Genomic DNA, 22140 nt, shown 5'->3' with positions numbered 1-22140 from the left:
GGAGAGAGGTTACATAGGTCAATTCCTCTCACTTCCTGCTGTAGAAATACTATAAGGTGCTGAGCTCCCACAACCAGCTTTCTGTTTATACTCCTAGTCTAGCATTTAGCATAATACCAACTTAGTAGCTGGTAAGCTTTAGAGGGCAGAGATCATGTCTTGTTCATCTGGACACCTAACACTGTACCATTAAACAACAGAAGTTCAATAAATGCTCACTGAATCAAAATGGCTGATATACCAGCTGAGTACTCTGTATGTAATTAAGAATTCATTCATTCTTCCCCATTAGTAACAGCTCCAGATGAAGAAGAGTTATACAACAGGGTCTCACCAGCACTAATGTATCTTGGGGTCCTGGTATTACCACCTCATCTCTTCCCATGCCTCTGTCTCTGCATCTTTTCCTAGCTCAGTGAGTTCTCGAATTTTAAAGTACATCATGATCACCTACAAGACTCTTTAAAACACAAATTCCTGGGGGCTACCACCAGAGTTTCTGATTCAGTGGGCCTGGGGTAGGGCCCAAGAATTTGCATTTATAACACTTTCCCAGGTAATGATGGTACTGGTCCAGGGACTACACTTTGAGAATCCCACGTTGCCATGGGTACACAGAAGCAAACACTCGGTCTGCTGAGTAGATGCTCATTTTATCAACACAAGTCCTGATGGGGGACAGAAAATAGTTTGTCATATGCAAACTTTGTGACTCCTCTATTCTTCCCTGCTTGAGGAACATGACTACAGGCAACAGAGGACACACTAGACTGTCAAATTATCAACACAAGGACTCTCAGGTTACCATCTGTTGGTGCCATAGAACAAAAGGTCCACAGTATTTTCAACTCACTGACCATAGCGAAAGGGGAAAAAGTCCTGCTTGGAACCCAGGAAGAGCCCCACTTGGAGAGAACACAGAAAAACAGTGAGAGATCAGCAAGGTTATAATCAGTGAGGAGACTGGCATAGTTCTAACTCATACTAGTCTCCAAAATTTATAATAAAAATCATAATAATGATAATAGCTAACATCTACTGAATACTTGTGTGCCAAAAAATACTATTCTAAATGTTTCATTCATTTAATTTCACTCATTTAACTCATTCAATCCTTTAAACAATCCTATAAGCTAGGAACTATTCTTATGCCCATTTTACAGATAAAGAAATTGAGGCCCCGAAAAGGTAAAATAAATTAACCAAGACCACACTGCTAGGAAGTAGCAGAATGAATATTTGAACCTAGATAGCCTGGCTCTGGAGCCCAAACTCAAACATTTTGCTATAATGCCTCCTAAGCAGACTATATACTATAAATGGCAGCTATCCTCCCTAAACTCCCACTTACTCATCCTCACAGACCCAATCAAAAGAAAAATGGGGACACAGTCAGAGTTTCTTCAAACGGTCCCAAAAGACATAAATCCTTAGTCCACACCATGTTTGAGCTGCATCCTCCTTAGCTAATCAGAACTGGCAGTTAAAGTCCCAGGGGAATTATTAAATTTTTAGTAGCAGGGCGAAAACAAAATAGAAAATCAGGCCACTCCCTGGCTAGACTGTCAACTCCCTAAGGGCAGAACCATTTAATTCTTTCATAAGACCCAAAGTGCCCTGGAAAATGTTAAGCACTTAGAAAAGCGCTACATAAACTTCAAAATGACAGTAAAGAAAGGGCACAGGTGGGGAAGCGTCAACAAGTAGGTAAAGATCAAGAGGAAATTTCCTGGGGGAGAGACAGAGGCACAGAAAAACTTAGTCACATAATATAAAAGGGATAGGGGCGCCTGGGTGGCTCAGTCAATTAAGCGTCTGCCTTCAGCTCAGGTCATGATCCCAGGGTCCTGGGATTAAGCCCCTCATCAGGCTCCCTGCTCAGTGGGAAGCCTGCTTCTCCCTCTCCCACTCCCCCTGCTTGTGTACGTTCCCTCTCTTGCTGTCTCTCTGTCAAATAAATAAAATCTTTAAAAATATATATAAAAGGGATAGAAAAGTTCATTGACAAAGCCCAGTATTTTTCCCCAGAAAAGCTTGAAGCAGCACAGGCAATTAAGCTTAGAAACTAAGACCCTGGTTCTCAATAAGCACACTTCTCACTAGCAGTGTAAGGAGATGCAGTAAAAGGCTGGGGTAGAGAGGACCCCAATACTCCAGTGATTGGTGGACACCAAGTAAGTAAAAGTCTTGGGTGCTGTAAGGTGTCTATCTAGGAAGGCTGGGTTCTCTGGAAGGAGTGCTGCATTTACTTCTCTGTTTCCCAGGCAACCAAGCCAGCCCCTTATCGCCTTCACTTTCATCACTGGAGCAGAATGAAAGGTAATTGGGTTAATTATTAAAGGAGCACTAGCTAGTACCACCACTACTAATTGTCCATTTATCTGGGGTTTATAAACAGCCATCTTAATTGATGTTGAGTTGGAATGTGTCACTCACTTTATTTGCCTGGCTACTAGGTACCAGAGAGGTACAGGACACAGAGATAAAGGGTCCAGTCATGGAGATAAACGGCCCAACACCAGAACTATTATTCATTTATGTTCATACTCATTTAAGTATACCATGATGGCCCTCAACCGTATTCACACATACTATTCATCTTTCCCAGATTTGCCAATTCAAGCAAAGATCTACTATATTAGGTAATTTGTTGTATTAGAGAGCTATGATACCGGGTTGAGAAATCAAGGTAATTCCTAAAAGTCAGCAAGCCCAGGGCCCCAGATGCCCACCTACATGGCCAAGCTAGACCAGACAGGCCTCCTAAAAGTAATTCTCTAAGGTACCAGGGAAATGGGGAACATCTAAGAAAGGCAAAAGACAACCAAAAATAAAGTTAACAAGGAAAAGTAAAGTCTTACAAAAGAGGTAGCTCTGTCTTACCCACAACAGGCAATAAACAGAAGGATGCCTGGGACATGAGATTATATAAAGCAATTATTCTAACACTGCATTGCTGGGTCTGTAATATATATAGATGTAATATACATGACAATAATAGCACAAAGGAGAGAGAAGGGAATAGATTTATAGTGTAGCAAAGTTTCTGTATCTTACCAGAACTAAGTCTGTATAAGTCTGAAGAAGATCCTGATAAAAGACAGTTTAAAAATCAATAAAGAGATTAAAATGGTACATTAGAAGATAGCCACTTAATATAAAAGAAGTCAGCAAAGGAGAAACAGAGGAACAAAAAAGACATTAGAAATACAGAAAAGAAATAGCAAAATGGCACACAAAATCCAACTGTATCAACAACATTAAATGTAAATGAACTAAATAATGCAATCAAAGGCAAAGATTGTCAGGCTGTATAAAAAACAAAAATCAGCAACACAGGTTTGAACTGCACAGGTCCATTTAAGATGTGGATTTTTTTTGATAAATACAATACAGTACTATAAATGTATTTTCTCTTCCTTACAATTTTCTAAATAACATTTTCTTTTCTCTGGCTTATAAGAATACAGTATATAATACATACAATACACAAAATAACGTGCTAATCGACTGTTTATATTATTTTTTTTTTTTTTAATTTTTTCGACTGTTTATATTATTGGTAAGGCTTCTTGTCAACAGTAGGCTATTAGTAGCTATGTTTTTGGGGTGTCAAAAGTTATACACAGATTTTCAACTACATGGGGGTTGTGCCCTTAACCCCTTGATTGTTCAAAGGTCAACTGTATATGCTTTCTGTAAGAGACCTACTTTAGATCCAAAGAAATAAATAGGTTAAAAGTTGAAAGGATAGAAAAAATATATATCACACAATCAACAGCCATAAAAGAGCTGGAGTAGCTATACTAATATAAGAAAAAACGGATTTAAAGACAATATTGCTAGAGACAGAGGGATATTTTATAACGATAAAAGAGTTAAATTCATCAGGAAGGCATAACAACTATAAAAATATATGTACCTAACAACAAGGTCTCAAAATATATAAGGCAAAACCTGACAAAACTAAAGGGAGAAATACACAATTCAGCAATAATAATTGGAAATTTCAATACCTCACTCTTAACAAAGGGTAGGACAACTAGACCAAAAATCAGCCAGGATATACAAAACCTGAACAACACTATCAACCAAGTAGTTCTCCCCAACATCTACAGCACATTCCATGCAACAACAGAATACACATTCTTCTCAAGCACACAGGTAACATATGCCAGGACAGACCATGTGCTAAGCCATAAAACAAGTTTCAATAAATTTAAGATAACTGAAATCATATACCACAGTGACATTAAATAAGAAACCAACAACAGAAGGAAATTTGGGAAATTCACAAATATGTGAAAACTGGAGAACACACTCCTAAACGTCTAGTGGGTCAAAGAAGAAATCATAAGAGAAAAATTAGGATGCCTGGGCACAAAGCCATCTATAGCCCAGGACACTCGACCAGGCCCCAATGACCTGCAGCAAGGAGCAAGAAAACCCTGACACTTCCCATTGATTTTAATCAAAACACTAAATTAAGTACATCAGGCCCACATCTGCTGGGAACAGATGCTCATTAGGATGAAAGTCAAATAGATTAGGCAGGACATATAACTAATACCCTACACTACCCAGGTCTCTATCCCTCAGAAGTTTTTTGTTCTTCCAGTAATTGCCAGGGCTTCTCATTTCACTTTTATGAGGCCTCAAACATGCAGAAAAAATTGTAAGCTTACAAGCCTTTTGGCAGATACCCCCTACTTGAACTCAGGCAAAACATGGCACAGAAGATTATGAGTCAGGCAGACAGACCTGGTTTAAAGTTCTAGGTCTGCCTCTCACTGTGTTATATTGGGCAAGTGACCTAACTTCTCTGAATGTCAGTTTTCTTCCCTGCAGAACGGAAATGCATGATCTACTTCACAGGGTTGCCATAATGATTACAGGAGGTAATATATGGGAAAGCACTTAGGACAGCACGTGGCTCATTGTAGGCAGTCATTAACTTTATGTCCTTTATTATCAGTGGCTGTTACTGCACAGAGCTAGAGCTGTCTACTAAAAAGTCAGCAGGGGGAGCTCCCCAGACTTCTGTGTGTTTCCCCAGAAATACACCTGACAGAGTTGCAGGAGCTTTAAATTTACTTACACTACTTTAAGTATAGGTTCAGAATTTGTGTTACCAAAGAAGGGGCATGGCATGGGTTGATGGGTGACTAGAGGCCACCAGGAACCTACAGAATTGTGGGGAAGGCACCAAGATAAAGAAGAAGAGATGGAAATTAACAATCAAAACAATTCTCTGTAGTAGCTTCTGTTTTCTATTACCACTCTCAGGTTCATGTGGGAGGAAGTGGGTAGAATGGATCTTAATTTTCTGCAAATCCATTTTTTGTTGATGACTCTGAATGGCTTTGGCGACGGGTCCAGTGGAGACTCATTTCCCACCATAGTACTGGTCACACCTCCAAGTACTGCAGGTGTGTTTTGCTTCACCCCTGCAAAAAGGCATTCACCTTTCAAAGGGTTTGGCTTTGGGGCACCTGGGTGGCTCAGTCTGTTAAACATCTGCCTTCGGCTCAGGTCATGATCCCAGGATCTTGGGATAACCCCTCATCGGGCTCCTTGCTCAGTGAGGAGCCTGCTTCTCCCTCTACCCCTCCCTTTGCCCCTCTCTCTGCTCGTGCTTTCTCTCTCTCTCTCAAATAAATAAATAAAATCTTAAAAAAAAGAAAAAAGGTTTGGCTTTATGTTTGGAGCTAAGAACCAAACAGCCAGATTGAGGTATGGTCAACCATCTAGACTTGGGAGTTATAGGAGGACAGGAATCATGCCTCTTATTCACTCTGGTAGCCTAGAACAGTCCCGGGCACATAGCTACACAACAAATACCTGTTGAATATAATTATTTTGAAACCATTACAACGTCATTCCAATCATACAAGTGAAATTGCCTTTCCAGGGAAACTGGGAGTGCTTACTGCTAACAGGCCAATTTGTCTTTCACTCCAAAAGCCGTTATTACAGGAGCTCTATTACATGATCACAGTAAGTTTAATAAAAAGCAAAAATCTGCATCCATGAGGGCTAGAAGGCTCAAAGAAAGGGCTACTACATAATGATTTTCCTCAGCAAGCACCACTGGGTCATAAAAGGCTATGTCTAGAAACTGCTTAAAACAGAGGAATTAGGGACACCTGGGTAGTTCAGTCGGTTAAGTGCCTTCGGCTCAGGTCATGATCCCAGAGTCCTGGGATCAAGTCCCGCATCAGGCTCCTTGCTCAGCGGGGAGCCTGCTTCTCCCTCTGCCTGCCATTCCCTCTGCTTGTGTGCTCATGCTCTCTCTCTGACGATAAAAATCTTTTAGAAAGATTAAATAAATAAATAAATAAAACAGGAATTAATGCAACTAAGAAAAACCCTGGAAATCAGCCAAGTTCCCTGGGAGCTCTTTCCGTCTTCCAGATTAAGGTCCTAGAAGAAGCATGCTATTTTGATACTTTGTCCTTTAAAATAACTGTAGGGAGGCAGACTAGGAAGCTTTGGAGTCCCACTGCCTGGTTCAGTTCTGGCTCCTCAACTTCTAGCTGTATCACCCTGGGCAAGTTAGCCTTCTGGGCTTTAGTTTCCTCCACTGTTAATTAGGTAATAGTACCTATCTCAGGATTATTGCAAGAAAGAAATGAAATATAACTGGAAAAGCATTTAAAATACTCTCTAGTATACAGCAAGTGCTCAATAAATGTTAGGCTTTTTTTTTTTTTTTTTTTTGGTTGTTGTTATTATTCTAGGAATTTTCTCAAGAGACGAACAGAAGTAATACAGCTGTCAACAGAATCTGGAGGGACATCCAAACACAGGTACCCCCCCGCCCCCACTTCTTGAAAGTCTGTGTTACACCACTTCACTTTTACAAAAGACCAACATTAGTACCTTGTTTTCACTAACTGAAGGAAATCTGAAGAGGATTTTCACTCTTATGAAAAAAGGTGAAAAGTGAAAATAGCGTTCAGCATTTGCTTTACAGCGAGCTGTTACAGAGGCAGCATGCACTCTCAGCACCAAGCTGCCAGAGCTCTGAACTGTGTCTGTAAGCACATCTGTGCTTTATCTCAATTTACTGTGTGCATCCGTTAGCAAGATGTGTCCTAAGGTATCAGAAAAGCCTGAGAGAGGTTATTTTTTGGGTTTGGGTATACTAAAAATGTTTTCCATATAAATTAATGGTAATTGCTTCTTCGCTTTGCGCCATTTTGGCTTGCATAAGGTTTCGTAGAAACACTCTACTTTTGGACAGCAGAGGAAACCTGTATCTACAAACGTTGAGGGCCTTTACGAAAAGACCAATAGGTTCTCTGTAATGTGTATCTTGAGAAAACAGAAGAAACTGGTTTAATTGTGAATGGAAACCATCTGCTAACCTAATTCAAGAGTGAGGTTCTTGAGAATCTAGATTTCCTTCCCCTTGAGATACTTTGCATTCTTTGAGAACTTTTCTCAGTAGATTTCATATCTGTTAACAGCTGCCTGCTGGAACACAACCCCTATATTCAAAAGTATCCATAAGTGAAAGTGGGCCATTTGGGGGTCAGACCTCTGGGCATAAAGTAGGAAACAGGAAATGGCAGTAGAGTTCTTAAATCTAAGGAAGAAATAAACATACAGCTGTTCCCAAGCAAAGCTAAATGCCAAGGAAACAGAGATTTTCTAGCAGTAGAGGAACAGGAGGTGCTGTGTGGGGTGATGGAGGCAGATGTCTGGAACAAAGGGTGGAGAAGAGCTCTATAGTATTGCCTGGCAGCAAGTGATTATCTGCCAGTGAGGAGCTTCCACATGCCATCAGCCAAGCCACACAGAAACATCAAGCATGGAGAGGCACTGAGGCATGGCGTCTGCTTACCCACTAGGGCCAGAGGTCCTCAGACAAGGTTGTCAGGGGACCCAGATATAGTCTGCTCCCCGGCCAAGCCTGGGCCGACAAAGAGTCTGGTGGCTAGCAGAGAAACCACTGAGGTTTCTAGGACTTCTAGGCCTTGACACTGGGTCAAGGATAGTCCTACCTAGGGGAGACCAGAGATCCTGTGGCCTTCCAGCTGTCATAGCTTGGTTAGAAATCACATTCTCCGAGGCTGACAGTGTTACTGCCTCACCCAGATCCCTTCCTACCTTTAACCACTACATGGCCCAGATTTTCCAAAACATAGTATCTTTAAGAAATTTTTAATAGATGCTTATTAAAGACACACCTAAACGTGGACTGATTTTTATACCTTTTATGCCTTCACATACATAAATTTAGAGGTTGGCAGTGGAGGTGAGGGGGAAGTGGAAGGAAAGAGTGTGATGGGGAAATAACCTTTGTCAGAAAAAAACAGAATTCTGCTTTGCTTCCTTCTCTAGACACTGCCCAGAAGCAGCAGCACATACTACATCTGAGAGCCTGGTCACACCATGTAGCTTAGGCCAAAAACATTGGTCACTAAGCTATTCAGCCACCATAAAACTGCCTCAGCTGGCATTGTCCAGCCCATTTTCTGTTTCTGAGGTTTCTGAGCCAGCCTTATGGGTCTCTTCTCCTCCTCCTCCTTCCCTGGAAGATTCCACAGTGCCTGGAAACTCCATCTGCTGGCAGATGAGCGAAGGGTTGAAGAGGTGTGCATTAAGCTCCTAATTAAATCACAGGATCTGGTTCATGAGTATCTCACCAACCAAAACATGAACAAGACACCTTTATCATTTAATTAAAAGCATAGCTAGAATCTAATTGCTGGATTAAGAAACAAAGAGTTTAAACAATTTAAAAAAAAAAAGATATTTGAAGGAAGTGGGAATGGGCAAGATAAACAGCTTCGCTCCATTCTAGTTTCCTGCCTTGAAGTAAGGAACTGGGTACAAGACCTCAAAACAGAGTATTCAGCCACATGACAAGATGCCATTACATCAACATAGGTAAAGGAGGGGGAAGCTTTATCTGGCTCCCTGCCCCTTCAACTTTTCAAAATCCGAAGAAACATTTCCTTACCTGCCAGGACCCTGTTAACAGAAGAGTGAGTAGCCAAGCCAGGCTGTCCACGTTCATGAAAAATCCCCGCATAAGGCAAGTACTCAGGCAGCAAGAAACGCCTACAAGAAGGAACCACGTGTGAAAAGCCTATGAAAGACTACCATAAAACAAAGGAGATATACTATCCACCTACCCCCAATAACCAAGGCTAAGGGATCCACTAAACTTAGGAATCCACAGAAGCCCAACACATTGTAAAAATTCCTGGAATTTGTCCTTCTGCAGACTTGTATCTCCTTCCTGATCTTTCTTCTGCAGTTTCGCAGGCTTCTAATCTTGAATAGGATACTCCCCAGGCACTTTTCTATCTCTTTTCATTGTGGCCAATCATCTCCTATCAAGTCTTTAGGTGGCAGGGCTGGATTATAGGCTCACCAGGAAATAATTCCAGATACGGAATCCAAAGTCCAGAAAGTAGGTTTAAAAACGAAATCCCAGGCTCTCATGAAGGCTCCCTCACAAAGGCTGGCTACCCAGTTCTTACCTTGGAACGAAGCGTCCAAGTGAAGGTGCAGACATCCGGGCATTGCGTGGAGCTCGGTGCCTGGATCTGTCACCATTGTCCCTGGAGAAAACAAGAAGACTGTATATAAGAGAGTCACTTAAGCAGAACCAGCCATCAGCCCAAAAGACAAACATTCCCCAAACGAAATTTCTACACTTAGGTGAAGAACCCAGAGAAATTAGTCATCAGGTTGCTTACTAATTTGGATGGCACAATATATTACATTTCTGGAGTACCTCAACTAAAAGATTTATGAGCATTTGCTGACAGTTCAGTAAGAAGGAGGATGATTTTTCATGAGTTAATGTGATCTCTGAACCCTGTAGCATCTGAAATGGAAATCAAGTTTAGATCTTCCAAGGGACCCAGAATGGAAATATATAAACTTCTCTTTCTAGATTGAAAGATACAGAGAAAAAAAAAAGAAAGATACAGAGAAACTTTGGCTTTGGGGAATCTTGAAGGAAGAAAAGAATTCCCCCATCAACTTCATTCAAATGGTGATCTCTAAATGAGTCTGTTTAGGTCTTTGATGTGGAAAAAAAATCACTCATGAAAAGTGAAAGAAAAACAACACAAGAAAAAGACTAGGCAGTCCCTTTTAGACTGCAAAATTGGCAATGATGAAGAGTATTAGACAATGTAATCCCAAGCATTCGAGTAAACAGAAAAAAGTCTAGGTGTTTTCTTTATGGTCTGTTAAAGCAATAGTAATAACCACCATTTATTAAATATCTACTAAGTTCTAATATAAAGGTTTTTTTTTTTTTAAAGATTTTATTTATTTATTTTGACAGAGAGAGACAGTGAGAGAGGGAACACAAGCAGGGGGAGTGGGAGAGGGAGAAGCAGGCTTCCCGCTGAGCAGGGAGCCCGATGCAGGGCTCGATCCCAGCACCCTGGGATCATGACCTGAGCCTAAGGCAGACGCTTAACGACTGAGCCACCCAGGCACCCCTCTAATATAAAGGTTATTAACATGTTACCCTATTTAATCCTTCTAACTATCCCATGAGGTATTAATAGCTTTGTTTTACAGATATGGAAACTAAGGACCAGAAAGGCAAATGCCCAAGGTCACACAACTAGTAAGTGGCTGAGGCAGGATTCAAAGCATATCTATCTGATTCTGAAGCCCTTGCTCTTTCCACTATACTCCACTGCCTCCTACAAGACAGGGACTTCACGTGGCTTAGTTTCTAATGCATCAAAGGAACAATAAGCCAAAGGGCACCGGCTGGACAGTGCAGTTAATTAGCTGCTTAACCAACTTCACAAAATAAATGAACCTCTGAAAGCTTGATTTGGTATTTTTTCTGAATTCTCCCTTTGGATTATCTTCAACTTAATGAGATCATCTTCAAACTGGCCCTGGAACTAAAGTTAAGACAATACTTTAGCTTTCAAATGGACCACTGGGAGCTTTACAAGCCAGAAATGAAAGCCTAGGAAGGTTTTTATATCTTGGTGGGACTGGATGCTGAGCATTAACAGAGAAATCAATATGAGAGATATTGGAAGCTGATCCATTAAAAGTCAGCACTTGCTCTTTATTTTCCCCAAAGAGAAGGCATACTATTGTTTTCCTTAACATATCATATCCCCTTGACTTGAAACTCTACAGATGAAGGGAGAGGAAAGGGGAAAGAGACAGAAAGAGAGAAAGAGAAAAGAAGAGACTATATGGAAAGTAAAAAGGTTATAAAAACAATGAAATCAGAAGTTCCTGACCAGTAGACTGCAGCTCTGGGGAGCCCACAAATTGTTACAAGATCTCGGTAGCCACATGCATACAGAAAAAAATGAGTATCAAACAAATAAGATAGTTCTCAAATTAAGCGTATTATTATTTTTCAAATATATGTAGCTTCAAATTTTGATCAAAGTACCAATTCACTTTAAAGTACAAATGAGGGGCGCCTGTGTGGCTCAGTCGGTTGAGCGTCCGACTCTTGATTTCGGCTCAGGTCATAATCGCAAGGTCGTGAGATCAAGCCCGGAGTCAGGCTCCCAGCTCAGTGGGGAGTCTGCTTGAGATTCTCGGATTCTCTCTCTCCCTCTGCCCCCGCCCCTCCCCAGGCTCGCTCATGTTCTCCCTCCCTCTCTCTCTCTCTCAAATAAATAGATCTTTAAAAAAAAAGTACAAATGAATTCGACAGCTTTTCATAACAGCATATTTTACTTATCAATGGGCACTAAAAGTACAGTTAATTACCATGAGAAAAGTTAGAAAACATTTTGAAGTTAAAAAGGGTCCTAAGCCTCAAAAGGTTAGAAACTAAGCCAGAGAAAGGAGCACCATGGGATAAATGCAAGTGCTTCCTCCATAGCTCTGAGAGAGAGCTGCCTTCCCAGAATCAATCACACTGTGGAGCTAACAACTGGCTTCTGCAAGTCCAAAGACTCCTCTCCCCCTGGACAACAAACAGGTCTCTATCTGGCGTCAGCAGGGCTGAAGAGTAGGGAAGGAGAAGCCAGTGCACTAGATCATTCTGATCAGCAGCTGCCCGTGCTCAAAGACAGCACAAGCCTTGGTGAAAGGACACAGGGAGACAATTTAGAAAAATGGACAAATACATCAGGGCTGGGGGGAAAACGGGGCTCCTTCGACATAATTCACAAGCCTCTTTTCGTTGTTATTAAAACCGACAAACAACTTTCTTTTTCTTTCTTTCTTTCTTTCTTTTCTTTCTTTCTTTCTTTCTTTCTTTCTTTCTTTCTTTCTTTCTTTCTTTCTTTCTTTCTTTCTCTCTCTCTCTCTCTCTCTCTCTCTCTCTTTCTTTTTAGAGAGTGCACAAGCAGGGGTGGGGTGGGGGAGAGAAAGAGAGAGAATCTTTAACATGCTCTACGCTCAGCACAGACCCCAACTCGGGACTTGATCTCATGACCCTGAGATCATGACCTGAGCCTAAATCAAGAGTCATACGCTTAACCGACTGAGCCATCCAGGCGCCCCAATCAACTCCTTTTCTGATTCAGTTTCTCCTTCCATATGAAAAAGGGGGGTGGGACACAAAACATGGCCAGAGATAATGGATTTATAGTATTCACAGATTACTGGGGGATATATAAGAAAATACAAATGAGATCAGCTGGCTCAGACACAAAGTCTCAGACTGATGGTCACATTCGGCAACATGAGAGACGTTATACATTGAGTGGAGATGTATCTGCTGGCCCTCAGCTTAACATCCTGACAAATGATGGAGAAGTAGGAGCTAAATGGCATCTCAATAAAATACAGAGAAGACTTCAAATTAAAAGCATTGAGGACTCTAGCATAGAAGGACAGGAATGAGAGCACAGGCCTCAGAACTATTAGAAAACTGTGGAATGCGATGAACACACAGTGAGAGAACAACAAAGAACATCTAGGAGAAAACAGCTCCAACACTGTTCCAGGAAAAACCGTGAAAACAGGAACGGGAAAGATAGCAAAGGCCAGAAGGTTCGACCGCGGGACAAGTGAGGCAAGGAGAGGGATAAAGGCTCTGGGAATTAGTACCGACCACAAAAATCCCTAACTAAAGGCAAGGCTCCAAGTAAACTAGAGGTGAAAAGAACAACTCATGACCCTAGATTCTGTAGTCTAGAAAGAAGGGAGGATTCAGAAGTAAGCAGTTCGGCCGAGGAAACCAATTTCAGTGCATAGCATATCTGCAGTGGGGATGGGAAACAGGAGAAGGGGAGAGGGAGAGTGCTAAGAGTTCCAAGAAAAGGGCTAAGGACTTAAAAGTACTTAAACTAATGCTGCATTTACAAAGCCACACAGACTCTGCCACTCACTTCAGTGCTGTCTGTAAGATCAACGTGAGGCGAGGCTGCACAGGCTGAAGAAGGCCAAGTGAGTGAGGCTGAGACTGAATGTGCGTGGCCCAGAGGCTGTCTGCCAGATGAGCAGGGGGGAAAGGCAGACCCAGACAGACCATTCACCTTAGGAATGGCGAAGGTGCTCTGTACCGGGGCTGAATGGAACACAGCCTGTGCTCTCTCCCAAGGGGACTTGGGGAAAAAAAAGCAAACAAACCCAGCCAGTAAAGAGCAGAATATGCAAATATGCTGGTACTGCTCCTCCTTCACAGGGGGACTCTGTCACCAAAATGCTTTTTAGGGAAACACCAGAGAAATCCTCATCAATTTCATCAGCCAGAAGCTGCCGTTAAGCCAGCAGGACAGAAGCTGGCGGAGTTATTAATGGCTTTCCCAGTTGTTGAATTCTGTGCATCTCTGATTAACTCTCAGAGGGGTATTTGGGAAGGAGAGGGGGAAGAAAATAAGATTTTCTTGTAAAAGATTTTATAAGGAGAAAAACACCCTTCAAACAATAAGGCATCTGAGACAAATGCCAAATACAAGAAAATGCATCTCTGGAACAAGGGAGAGAGACACAGCAGCAACTCTTGTTAAATGCCTGGGATTAACTGCCTCAGAGAGAGGCTGTAATTTAAAGGAATGAAAAACACACCTACAGACTGCTGTCTGAGTCCTGACCAGACAGTCAGGTTGTCATTACTCCTCATGACAAATGGCTCTGACTCGGGCCTTTATAAATGAAGCTCTTGCAGCAAAAAGCTCAAAAGGCCATTGTCTTCTTGACAACACACAGTTGACTTCGCTGAGAATTAGACTATTAAAAAAATAAGTGTTTTCCTATGCTCTTCTGTTTTTACTCAATCTCCAGACAACAGAAGGCCTAGCTGGTATTCCTGTCCCTGGATGGCTCAAGTCCTTTCCTTACCTGGGTGCTCTTAGTAAGAAACCGAGGGCCCTGTCTTTACTGCCAAAGGACTGTGCACACGTGTAAGGGCTTAGATTTCTGGGAGGAAGGCACAGGGCCCGTGGGTGTCATTCATAGGGGATACCTAAGAGCACAGGTCTCTTGGAACTGCAGAGCCTTAACTTTTCCCTAAGGAAAAAGATAATTACCGTTTACAAACTCCTCTCCTCCCTTATTCTACCTTTAATTTCACTTGCATACATTTCATACTCCTATTGTACATTTTATGTTAAGAATACAAATCTAGGGCGCCTGGGTGGCTCAGTCGTTAAGTGTCTGCCTTCGGCTCAGGTCATGATCCCAGGGTCCTGGGATCGAGTCCCACATCGGGCTCCCTGCTCTGCGGGAAGCCTGCTTCTCCCTCTCTCACTCCCCCTGCTTGTGTTCCTGCTCTCGCTATGTCTCTCTCTGTCAAAAAAATAAATAAATAAATCTTTAAAAAAAAAAAAAAAAAAAAGAATACAAATCTAGATCTCTAAGTGGTTATGTCCTCCTTTCCCCCCCCTCCTCCCCACCTGACTGTTTAATTCTTTCCTTCTGTGTTTTCCCATGCTATGCCCAAGTACAATCCATACATATTCCCTTTTCTTTCTCCTCTAGCATTCCTTATAATAAATATTCATATATACTTTACTTGCCCAGAAAGAATGCTAATTCTGAAGTTGCCAAGCAATAGTCTATATTTCTAAGCAATAGGCTCAAAATCCTCAGGAAAGAGCTAGAATTCAGGTAGGCATATATTTTAGAAACATGTTGGGGCTCTCCAGGTGCCAGATATCCTGTTCCTAATCCTCAGGAAGTCTCCTCACTTCTCTGGGACTTTTCATTATTCTGCCTCTGCTGAACACAAGGGAAGTTCATCTAAGGTAGTCAGCTCCCACAAAGATCTGAGCGCTTCAGGGTTAAACTTCAGAGATCATCCCCTCTGATTTTACAGATCAGACACTGAGGCCTAGGGTGGGAAAGGGACTTGCCCAAAATCAAATGACAAATTTGGCTCAGCCTAAACCAGAACCCAGGGCAATTCTCTCGACAAGAGTTGTCAGGCTATGGGGGCAGCGGGCGCTGACAAGTGATCCCAGTTCCCACCACAGCTGCTCTAGGAGTCAACTGCTGTTTTACCAACTTAGTTCAAAACTGGCTCAAGTAGGAGTCGAAAAGGACTCGGGCAACATTTCATTTGGAGAAGCAGGAAGTGAAACAGCCGAGCTCTCAAAGCTCATTTCCCAGGAATGTTCACAAACTGGCCCCACTCTTAGAAAACACGCCTCTTACGCCCAACACGTAACGTCCAGTCCGAGTGTCCTCTCCTGTATTTTGGCCACTGCTTCCTAACTGGTTTTCCTGCATCCCTCCATATACTTGCCACTTTAGGTCACCCTAACGAATGCTGTCAGAGGTAGCTGCCTCAAATACGTCTTCAGTAATGGCTGCCCCCAGATCAGAATAAAGTCCAAACTTCTCAGCCAGGCATTCCAGGCCCTCGGTTCAGGCCTTTTGGATCTTCTCTTTCACATTACAAACACTCTGTAGCTCTAGCCACAGATTTATTCAGGCTCCCCCAAACAAACCCTGTAAATCTTCGATCGCTGGACTTTTGCTTAAGCTATTCCCTTTGAATCTCCTAGAATCTCCTTCCCCACGCTCATCCTGCACATCAATTCATCAAAGTCCTATGCAGTCTATCCACCCAGGTGAAACCCAGGGAGACTCCTCACATCTCCCCAAATACTCTCTTCCCTTCAGAGAATGCTGCTCTGTATTTTAGTGCTACCTTATTACAGTCTGTCTTGTAAGTTATTATGTAAAAATCTGCTCACGTTATTTCATAGCCTAAAACTCTTCAATGACTCCCTGACCTACAAGATAAAAGTTCACCTCCTTTGCAAGGTACACAAGACTCGCCAAAGATCTGGTGTCACCCTAACTCTCGGGGCTCATCTACCACATATCTTGGACTTTACAGTCTAGCCAAACTTATCAACAAGGGAATTTCTGAAATATTCCACGCTATTTCATGTTTCTATGACTGTGTATTTATTTGTCTTTCTCCCAAGTATATCTAGAAGTGACAGTCCTATTTTAAGACATATAACTTTCTCTTTTGTAAACCCACCTTATAAAAAAACAATCAACCACTATGAAAATCAAGTAAGTGAAATTATTTAAAACTCTCTAATAAAAAGGAAGAGAACAGTTTCTTATCTCATCCCACTTTAGGAACTACTTCTATTCTTCTATGCCTGATTCCCGACTGTTGCAGCAGGTTCCAGTCTATAAAGAGAATAACTTTAAAGTGTGTTTCCTTAGAATTTCTCTTGTATTTCTAATATCAAAGAGTCTGTGGTTTGTAAGTCAAAGGAAGGAACAAAGGCAACTCCTCTTCAAAATGAAGTAGACAAGAACACTCTCTAAAGATTTACCCTTCCCTTTCTTGGCTACAGTTATGTATCTGTTATTAGTAGTCACTGACTCCCACAGGAGTCCTGGAAATTCTGGGCACAGAAGAGAGAGCGGGAGCAAGGAGTACCAAGGACACGCAGCTTCACGCTACCAGAATTCCTAGCCACAAGAACTTGAAGCAAATATAGGAGTCTCACAAAGCTGCCAGGATTTCACCTATACACAGATGATAACAGTAGTACTGTTTGGCTTTCACGTATTTTCTTTGCCATGGCTCAACTAATTTCAGTTACAGCAAAAGAGCAGGTGAAGAATATTAACTTCTGAACTCAAGGCAAGCAACCTCTCTTACACCAGCCCAGTCAGATGGCAAAGCGGAGTGACAGCCTTCAGAATCCTCAGCTACATCACAGACCAAAAGACCTTTTAACAACTCCCTTGCCAGAAGGTGTCTAGCACGGGGACCATAAAAGGAGGAACTCTTTCTGCATGAGGCTGTCTATGTGTATATGGTCCTGCCACAACACTTCATGCCAAGCTAAGGAACCAGAACCCATCTCTGGCACCTAGAAATGACTGTCATACGGTGAAACATTTTTGCCTGTTTGGTCACAATATGCATTTCTGGGTAAAAAATCAAATACAACCAGATAAATTAGAAAAATGAAGAAAACAAACGTAATAGACCTAAAGAGACTTCATCTTAAGGCTGAAGGACTAGAATTCCCATTGAGATGTTTTTCCAAAGTCAGCCCAGTGTCACAACGGTAAATTAAGAACTTGCTCTTTTCTGTGCTAGCAACAATTTTAAGAAGTGAATATAATTCCCCTCTGGCTGGTATGCTGGTGGAGATATTTGCGACTGATCCAATCTGAAGCTTCTCTAATTCTGTCATCGGCTCAGGGGATTCTTTGCCTTGGAAGGCAAAGCAGTTACAAAAAGACACAAGAAGGGCAGGAATAAACTGGGGATGATTCTGGGATTATAATTACATTTAGAAGAAGAGATAACATGAGGAAGGGGGTGAGGATAACAGGAACAACAGACACATACCACCTCTTGTGCAGGCCTCAGCAATGACTAGGACACGGCACTTAACCGCAGTGCTTCATAAAAGCCTCCCTCTCTTTCCAAAGGGATGGTGAAAATTAAAATGGCATTTTTCCTTATGCTTATTTGCTTTCTACATTCTAGCAGATGGTCTGGCTTCAAAAGCCGGCAGACAGCAACGTCAGGGGCAGCCACACCTTTACCCTGCTTGTGAACATCTTTATGCAAAGACAGATGCTGAAGACTTCAGGACAGACCTTCTGACAGCAGGTTTCTGGATGTCCTATTTGTGCATTTTGATAAACACAGGGACCCTGCAGTCTCAATCCTGGCCGCAGACAGAGATGAATGGCAGGAGAAGATGCCTGCCTGGGTAGATGGTCATTAATCCAGACTACAAAAGAACAGAAAATTTAACCTGATGCTGACCAAACTTCAAAGCTATCCTCCCTAGAGATAAATCTAGATAGTCTTCTTCCACAGCAAATTCAGGGAGCAAGAGCTCAAATGTGGTTCTACATCATTTATAAGGTTTTTATTTTATTTATATATTTTTAAAGATCTATTTATTTATTTGAGAGAGAGAGAGAGTGAGAGTGCATGCAGGGGAGGGGCAGAGGGAGAGAGAGTCTCAAGCAGACTCCCCCGCTGAGTGCAGAGCCTGACGCGGGGCTTGATCTCACAACCCTGAGATCATGACCTGAACCAAAATCAAGAGTCAGATGCTTAACCGACTGAGCTACCCAGGCCCCTCCATTTTTAAAGGTTTTTAAATCTGCAGAACAGGGGTGCCTGGGTGGCTCAGTCGGTTAAACGTCTGCCTTCGGCTCAGGTCGTAATCCCAGGGTGCTGGGATCGAGCCCCGCATCTGGCTCCAGGGAGCCTGCTTCTCCCTCTCCTCTACTGCTCCCCCTGCTTGTGCTCTCTCGCTCTGTCAAATAAATAAATAAAAATCTTTAAATCGATCAATCAATCAATCTGCAGGACAATAAAAACCAGAACTTAGTATGTTTGCTCCTGTCCTCGAATCTCAGACATGTCTGATTTTGGTCGTCTCTGTATCCTCATTAAAAAAAAAAATACTGGGGCGCCTGGGTGGCTCAGTCGTTAAGCGTCTGCCTTCGGCTCAGGTCATGGTCCCAGGGTCCTGGGATCGAGCCCCGCATCGGGCTCCCTGCTCTGCGGGAGGCCTGCTTCTTCCTCTCCCACTCCCCCTGCTTGTGTTCCCTCTCTCAGTGTGTCTCTCTCTGTCAAATAAATAAAATCTTTAAAAAAAAAATACTACAATGGAGTAAATACCTCATTAGGGTATTATAAGGATTAAAAAAGATTTTAAATATATATATAAAATATATTAATATATTTATATATATTACAAATGTTTTGTATGTTATAAATTAGTATACATATGAAAAATATTACTATAGCTGATATCTTTCATTCAATAGATGATGGAAAAGAACCAAAAAGATGGGATCTGGCGACTTTATATACCTAGATGGGACAAGGGAGAGAATGGGAAAATGATCCCTGGCTTAGCAAATGGGAAGAGAGCTGAAGATGTCAAAGTGGGATGGCAAAGGCAGGAGCATGGTGTACTATGAAGGCAAGGAAACCAGTAGAACAGTCTCTCTTAATGGCACCCTAAGTGTTAGGAGGATTCCAGGCCGTGTCTAACTTACCTGCTTCTCTGTACCTGAAAGAACTATAAACTATGATTGTACAAGCTTCTGACCTTCCTTCTAGTTATCAAAGCTAAGGAAAAGGATTGGGGCAGAGAAATTAAAGTGGGTCGGTACATTCCCTCATTTCTCACTCACTCCCGCTTCACAGCACCTAGAAATTAAGAGAAGAGGAGCAACCACAAGCAGCACTCAGTTTACAACAGGAAGGAGGAGGGCAGGGAAGAGACAGAGAAAGAATGAACAGATAGTAACTCAGCATCAGCCAGCTAGCAACTTCCTTCACTAGGAGACCTGGACTACTAATACTGAAGTGACTAATCCACAGCTGTTATTAAAAACAAGATTACAGTCTGCATCAGCTCAAAAAGAAAGGCAAACACCCTGTGAAGGACTTTCAGAGGGGCATGAGAGAAATCAGCCCATTGTTACTAACCAGGGAGCAATGGAAGACCCCTAGGGAGAAACAATGGTAAGTCAGCGCAGGAAAGGTGAGGAAGGCAGTGTAAATTCAGGTCGTGCTGAAGCCAGGGGGGAGGTGAGAGCACAGGTGGGCTGTGGGGAGCACAAAGAGGAGGCAGTCTGACACAGGAAAATCAAGGGGGAAGGAAGAGGAGAGGGAGGAGGTGGTAGCAGAAGAAAGAGAAGGTAAGATGAGAACAGAACATTTTAAACTAACCCAGAACTCCATTGTGAAGGACAAGTCACGAGGCAAGATACAGCTCAAAGGCATCAGCGCCACGTTTCACCACTGCAAAGAGATAACACAGCCTTCCAAACGTGCATGGAGGGAGGCTATGCGATCTGCACTGACTCCCAGAGCTCCCCAGGATTACTGAGGCTTTTCAGTGGTACTAAGTCCCAGCAGTCTTGGCATGTACTTGAAACTGCTTCCCCGAATAGACCCCAGTGCTGAAAAAATAATCATAACCTGCAGGGGAACATATTTCACTCCTGGCGGGTGCCTGACTGAGGGAGTGGAGACTCTCTTTCCCCTCACGGCCAGTATATGCATCCACCTTCCCCTATAGTGGACTGAAGGGAGAATGACACGGGCTAGGAGCCAGTGGGCAGCCGATGAGAGAGGACCAGCACCCCTGCTCCACGTGCCACTGCAGCTGCTTCAGGGCATCCCTGCATTTCTTTCACGTTTACATCTTCCCCAGACAAATGAACCGCCCATTCAGTCTGCCTTCTGCTTCCAAGTACACAATTGCTAGTGTGTTTAAGAATCATAACTGGAAGGCAAATTGGTATAAAGGTTGTTTCCACCTTCTTAGTCATCATTGTCAGAGAGATTTCTCCAACGCATCTTAAAGCTCTATTGCAAGGTGACTCTTGGGGAACCATCCATTCAGCTCACGGAAGAGGAAGGTCGAAGGGGAGGCAAGAACTCTTAATATCCCAGACCTGACCAGGCTATGTCAAGATGCAGAGGGGAAATAAAGGAAAATGACTGACAGGCTGTCCTATTCCAGTACAGAAGGAGAAAAAAAAAAAAGCCTTAAACACCTCTCTCTCTCACTCATTTTGCATGTTTGAGAATATCAAAATACAGGAAATCAAAACAAGAGCCAAATGTCCAATTTGATACAAGCCAGGGAAGCTTTGAGAATGGAAAGAAACACAACGAATGGCTAGAAAGGTCAGGAGCAGCAGGTCAGAGAGTTCAAACACAACAGTGAGACGGAGGGGTTTAATCCTGTGCGTGGGGCTGACCCTGCTCCTCCAGCTCACCCCCGCCCTCCAATCAACCACTCAAAAACACCAGAAGAGCAAGGAATCACCTCTCAAGCCACCACATTAATTTGACAGGCAACTTTCAAAGGATCCTTATGGGAGAGGTGGGGGGAGGGAGAAAGTTTAGGCAATGGAGTAGGACCTCAAAGAATCCGTGTGATTCAAGGGTACTAAAAGGAACTGTCTTTAGGGAAATCTGGGCATTCTCATTATTTCTAGTCTCTATACCTACTCTGCTTAAGAGAAAAAATACCCACCATCCTGTCTCCCTGATGTTGGGAAGACAGGCCATGAGAAGCACTTCCACAGCCACCGTTCATGCGAAAGGGAAACAGAAGCGCTGCATACGAGCGGCACCATCTTCTCCAGCCTGGCCTGGGGCCAGTGGGCTGTCTCTCCCCACAGGCTCCGGTGAATCAGCAGCACAACTGCCAGAGGTGGGGAGGTGCGGCGGGGGCTGAGCCTTTTAACCCCCTTTCCCTCACCCCATCCTATAACTCATAAATAACAACTTAGGGGGTTGAAGCAAAAATGTCAACCACTGCTGCTTGGACAGCGGTCAACAGGGAAGCACACACAGCTGGGAGGACAGGGAAGAAACAAGCTAAGGAGGTACTTACTCAAAGTCCTCAAACTCCAAGTCGGTTCCCTCTACTGATGGGCCCTGGTTGTCTGAGGAAGAGGAGGAGGTGGAAGAACGGAGACGGTTCTGCTGATAGCGCATGGAGCGCTGGCGAATACTGTCTCTCCGTGAGAGATACTGGATCATCCTCTGGGCGTAGTATGCAGCAGGAGATAATCTGAGAGAGACAGAGATGGACAAACACAAACTAGCACTAATGTGGGGAATACTGTGAAAGACAGTAAATCCAGCTCTCCCAGGGCATCTCCCTGCTGAGGCGAACTCCGGAGACATGAAAAATAAAGGGCATTTAACTCACCAGGAGGTCTGTACTGCACAATATGCTT

General features: G+C 42.9%; 1 protein-coding gene across 13 annotated transcripts in view; it reads right to left on the bottom strand.

Annotated features, from left to right (window-relative positions):
• Nucleotides 1-22140, bottom strand: part of AMBRA1 (autophagy and beclin 1 regulator 1) — a 170953-nt gene that overhangs the window by 79978 nt on the left and 68835 nt on the right. For 10 of the 13 annotated variants that reach the window (XR_013442346.1, XR_013442347.1, XM_078058089.1 and 7 more), the window contains 3 exons: nt 21792-21971; nt 9498-9578; nt 8972-9072 (listed from right to left, as the gene is read on the bottom strand). Coding sequence is in view for 11 of the 13 variants with exons in the window: in XM_078058089.1 (XP_077914215.1) it covers nt 8972-9072; nt 9498-9578; nt 21792-21971 (362 nt within the window). In the remaining 2 variants the exon portion in view is untranslated. The remainder of the gene's footprint in view (nt 1-8971; nt 9073-9497; nt 9579-21791; nt 21972-22140) is intronic. The other 3 variants (XM_036104957.2, XM_036104958.2, XM_036104961.2) reach the window with 1 other exon arrangement.

Source organism: Halichoerus grypus, chromosome 11 (genome assembly GCF_964656455.1).
Source record: "Halichoerus grypus chromosome 11, mHalGry1.hap1.1, whole genome shotgun sequence".
Classification (NCBI taxonomy): Eukaryota; Metazoa; Chordata; class Mammalia; order Carnivora; family Phocidae; genus Halichoerus; species Halichoerus grypus.
Note: the sequence above shows the minus strand (reverse complement) of the source record. Positions and strands in the feature narration are given on the sequence as shown.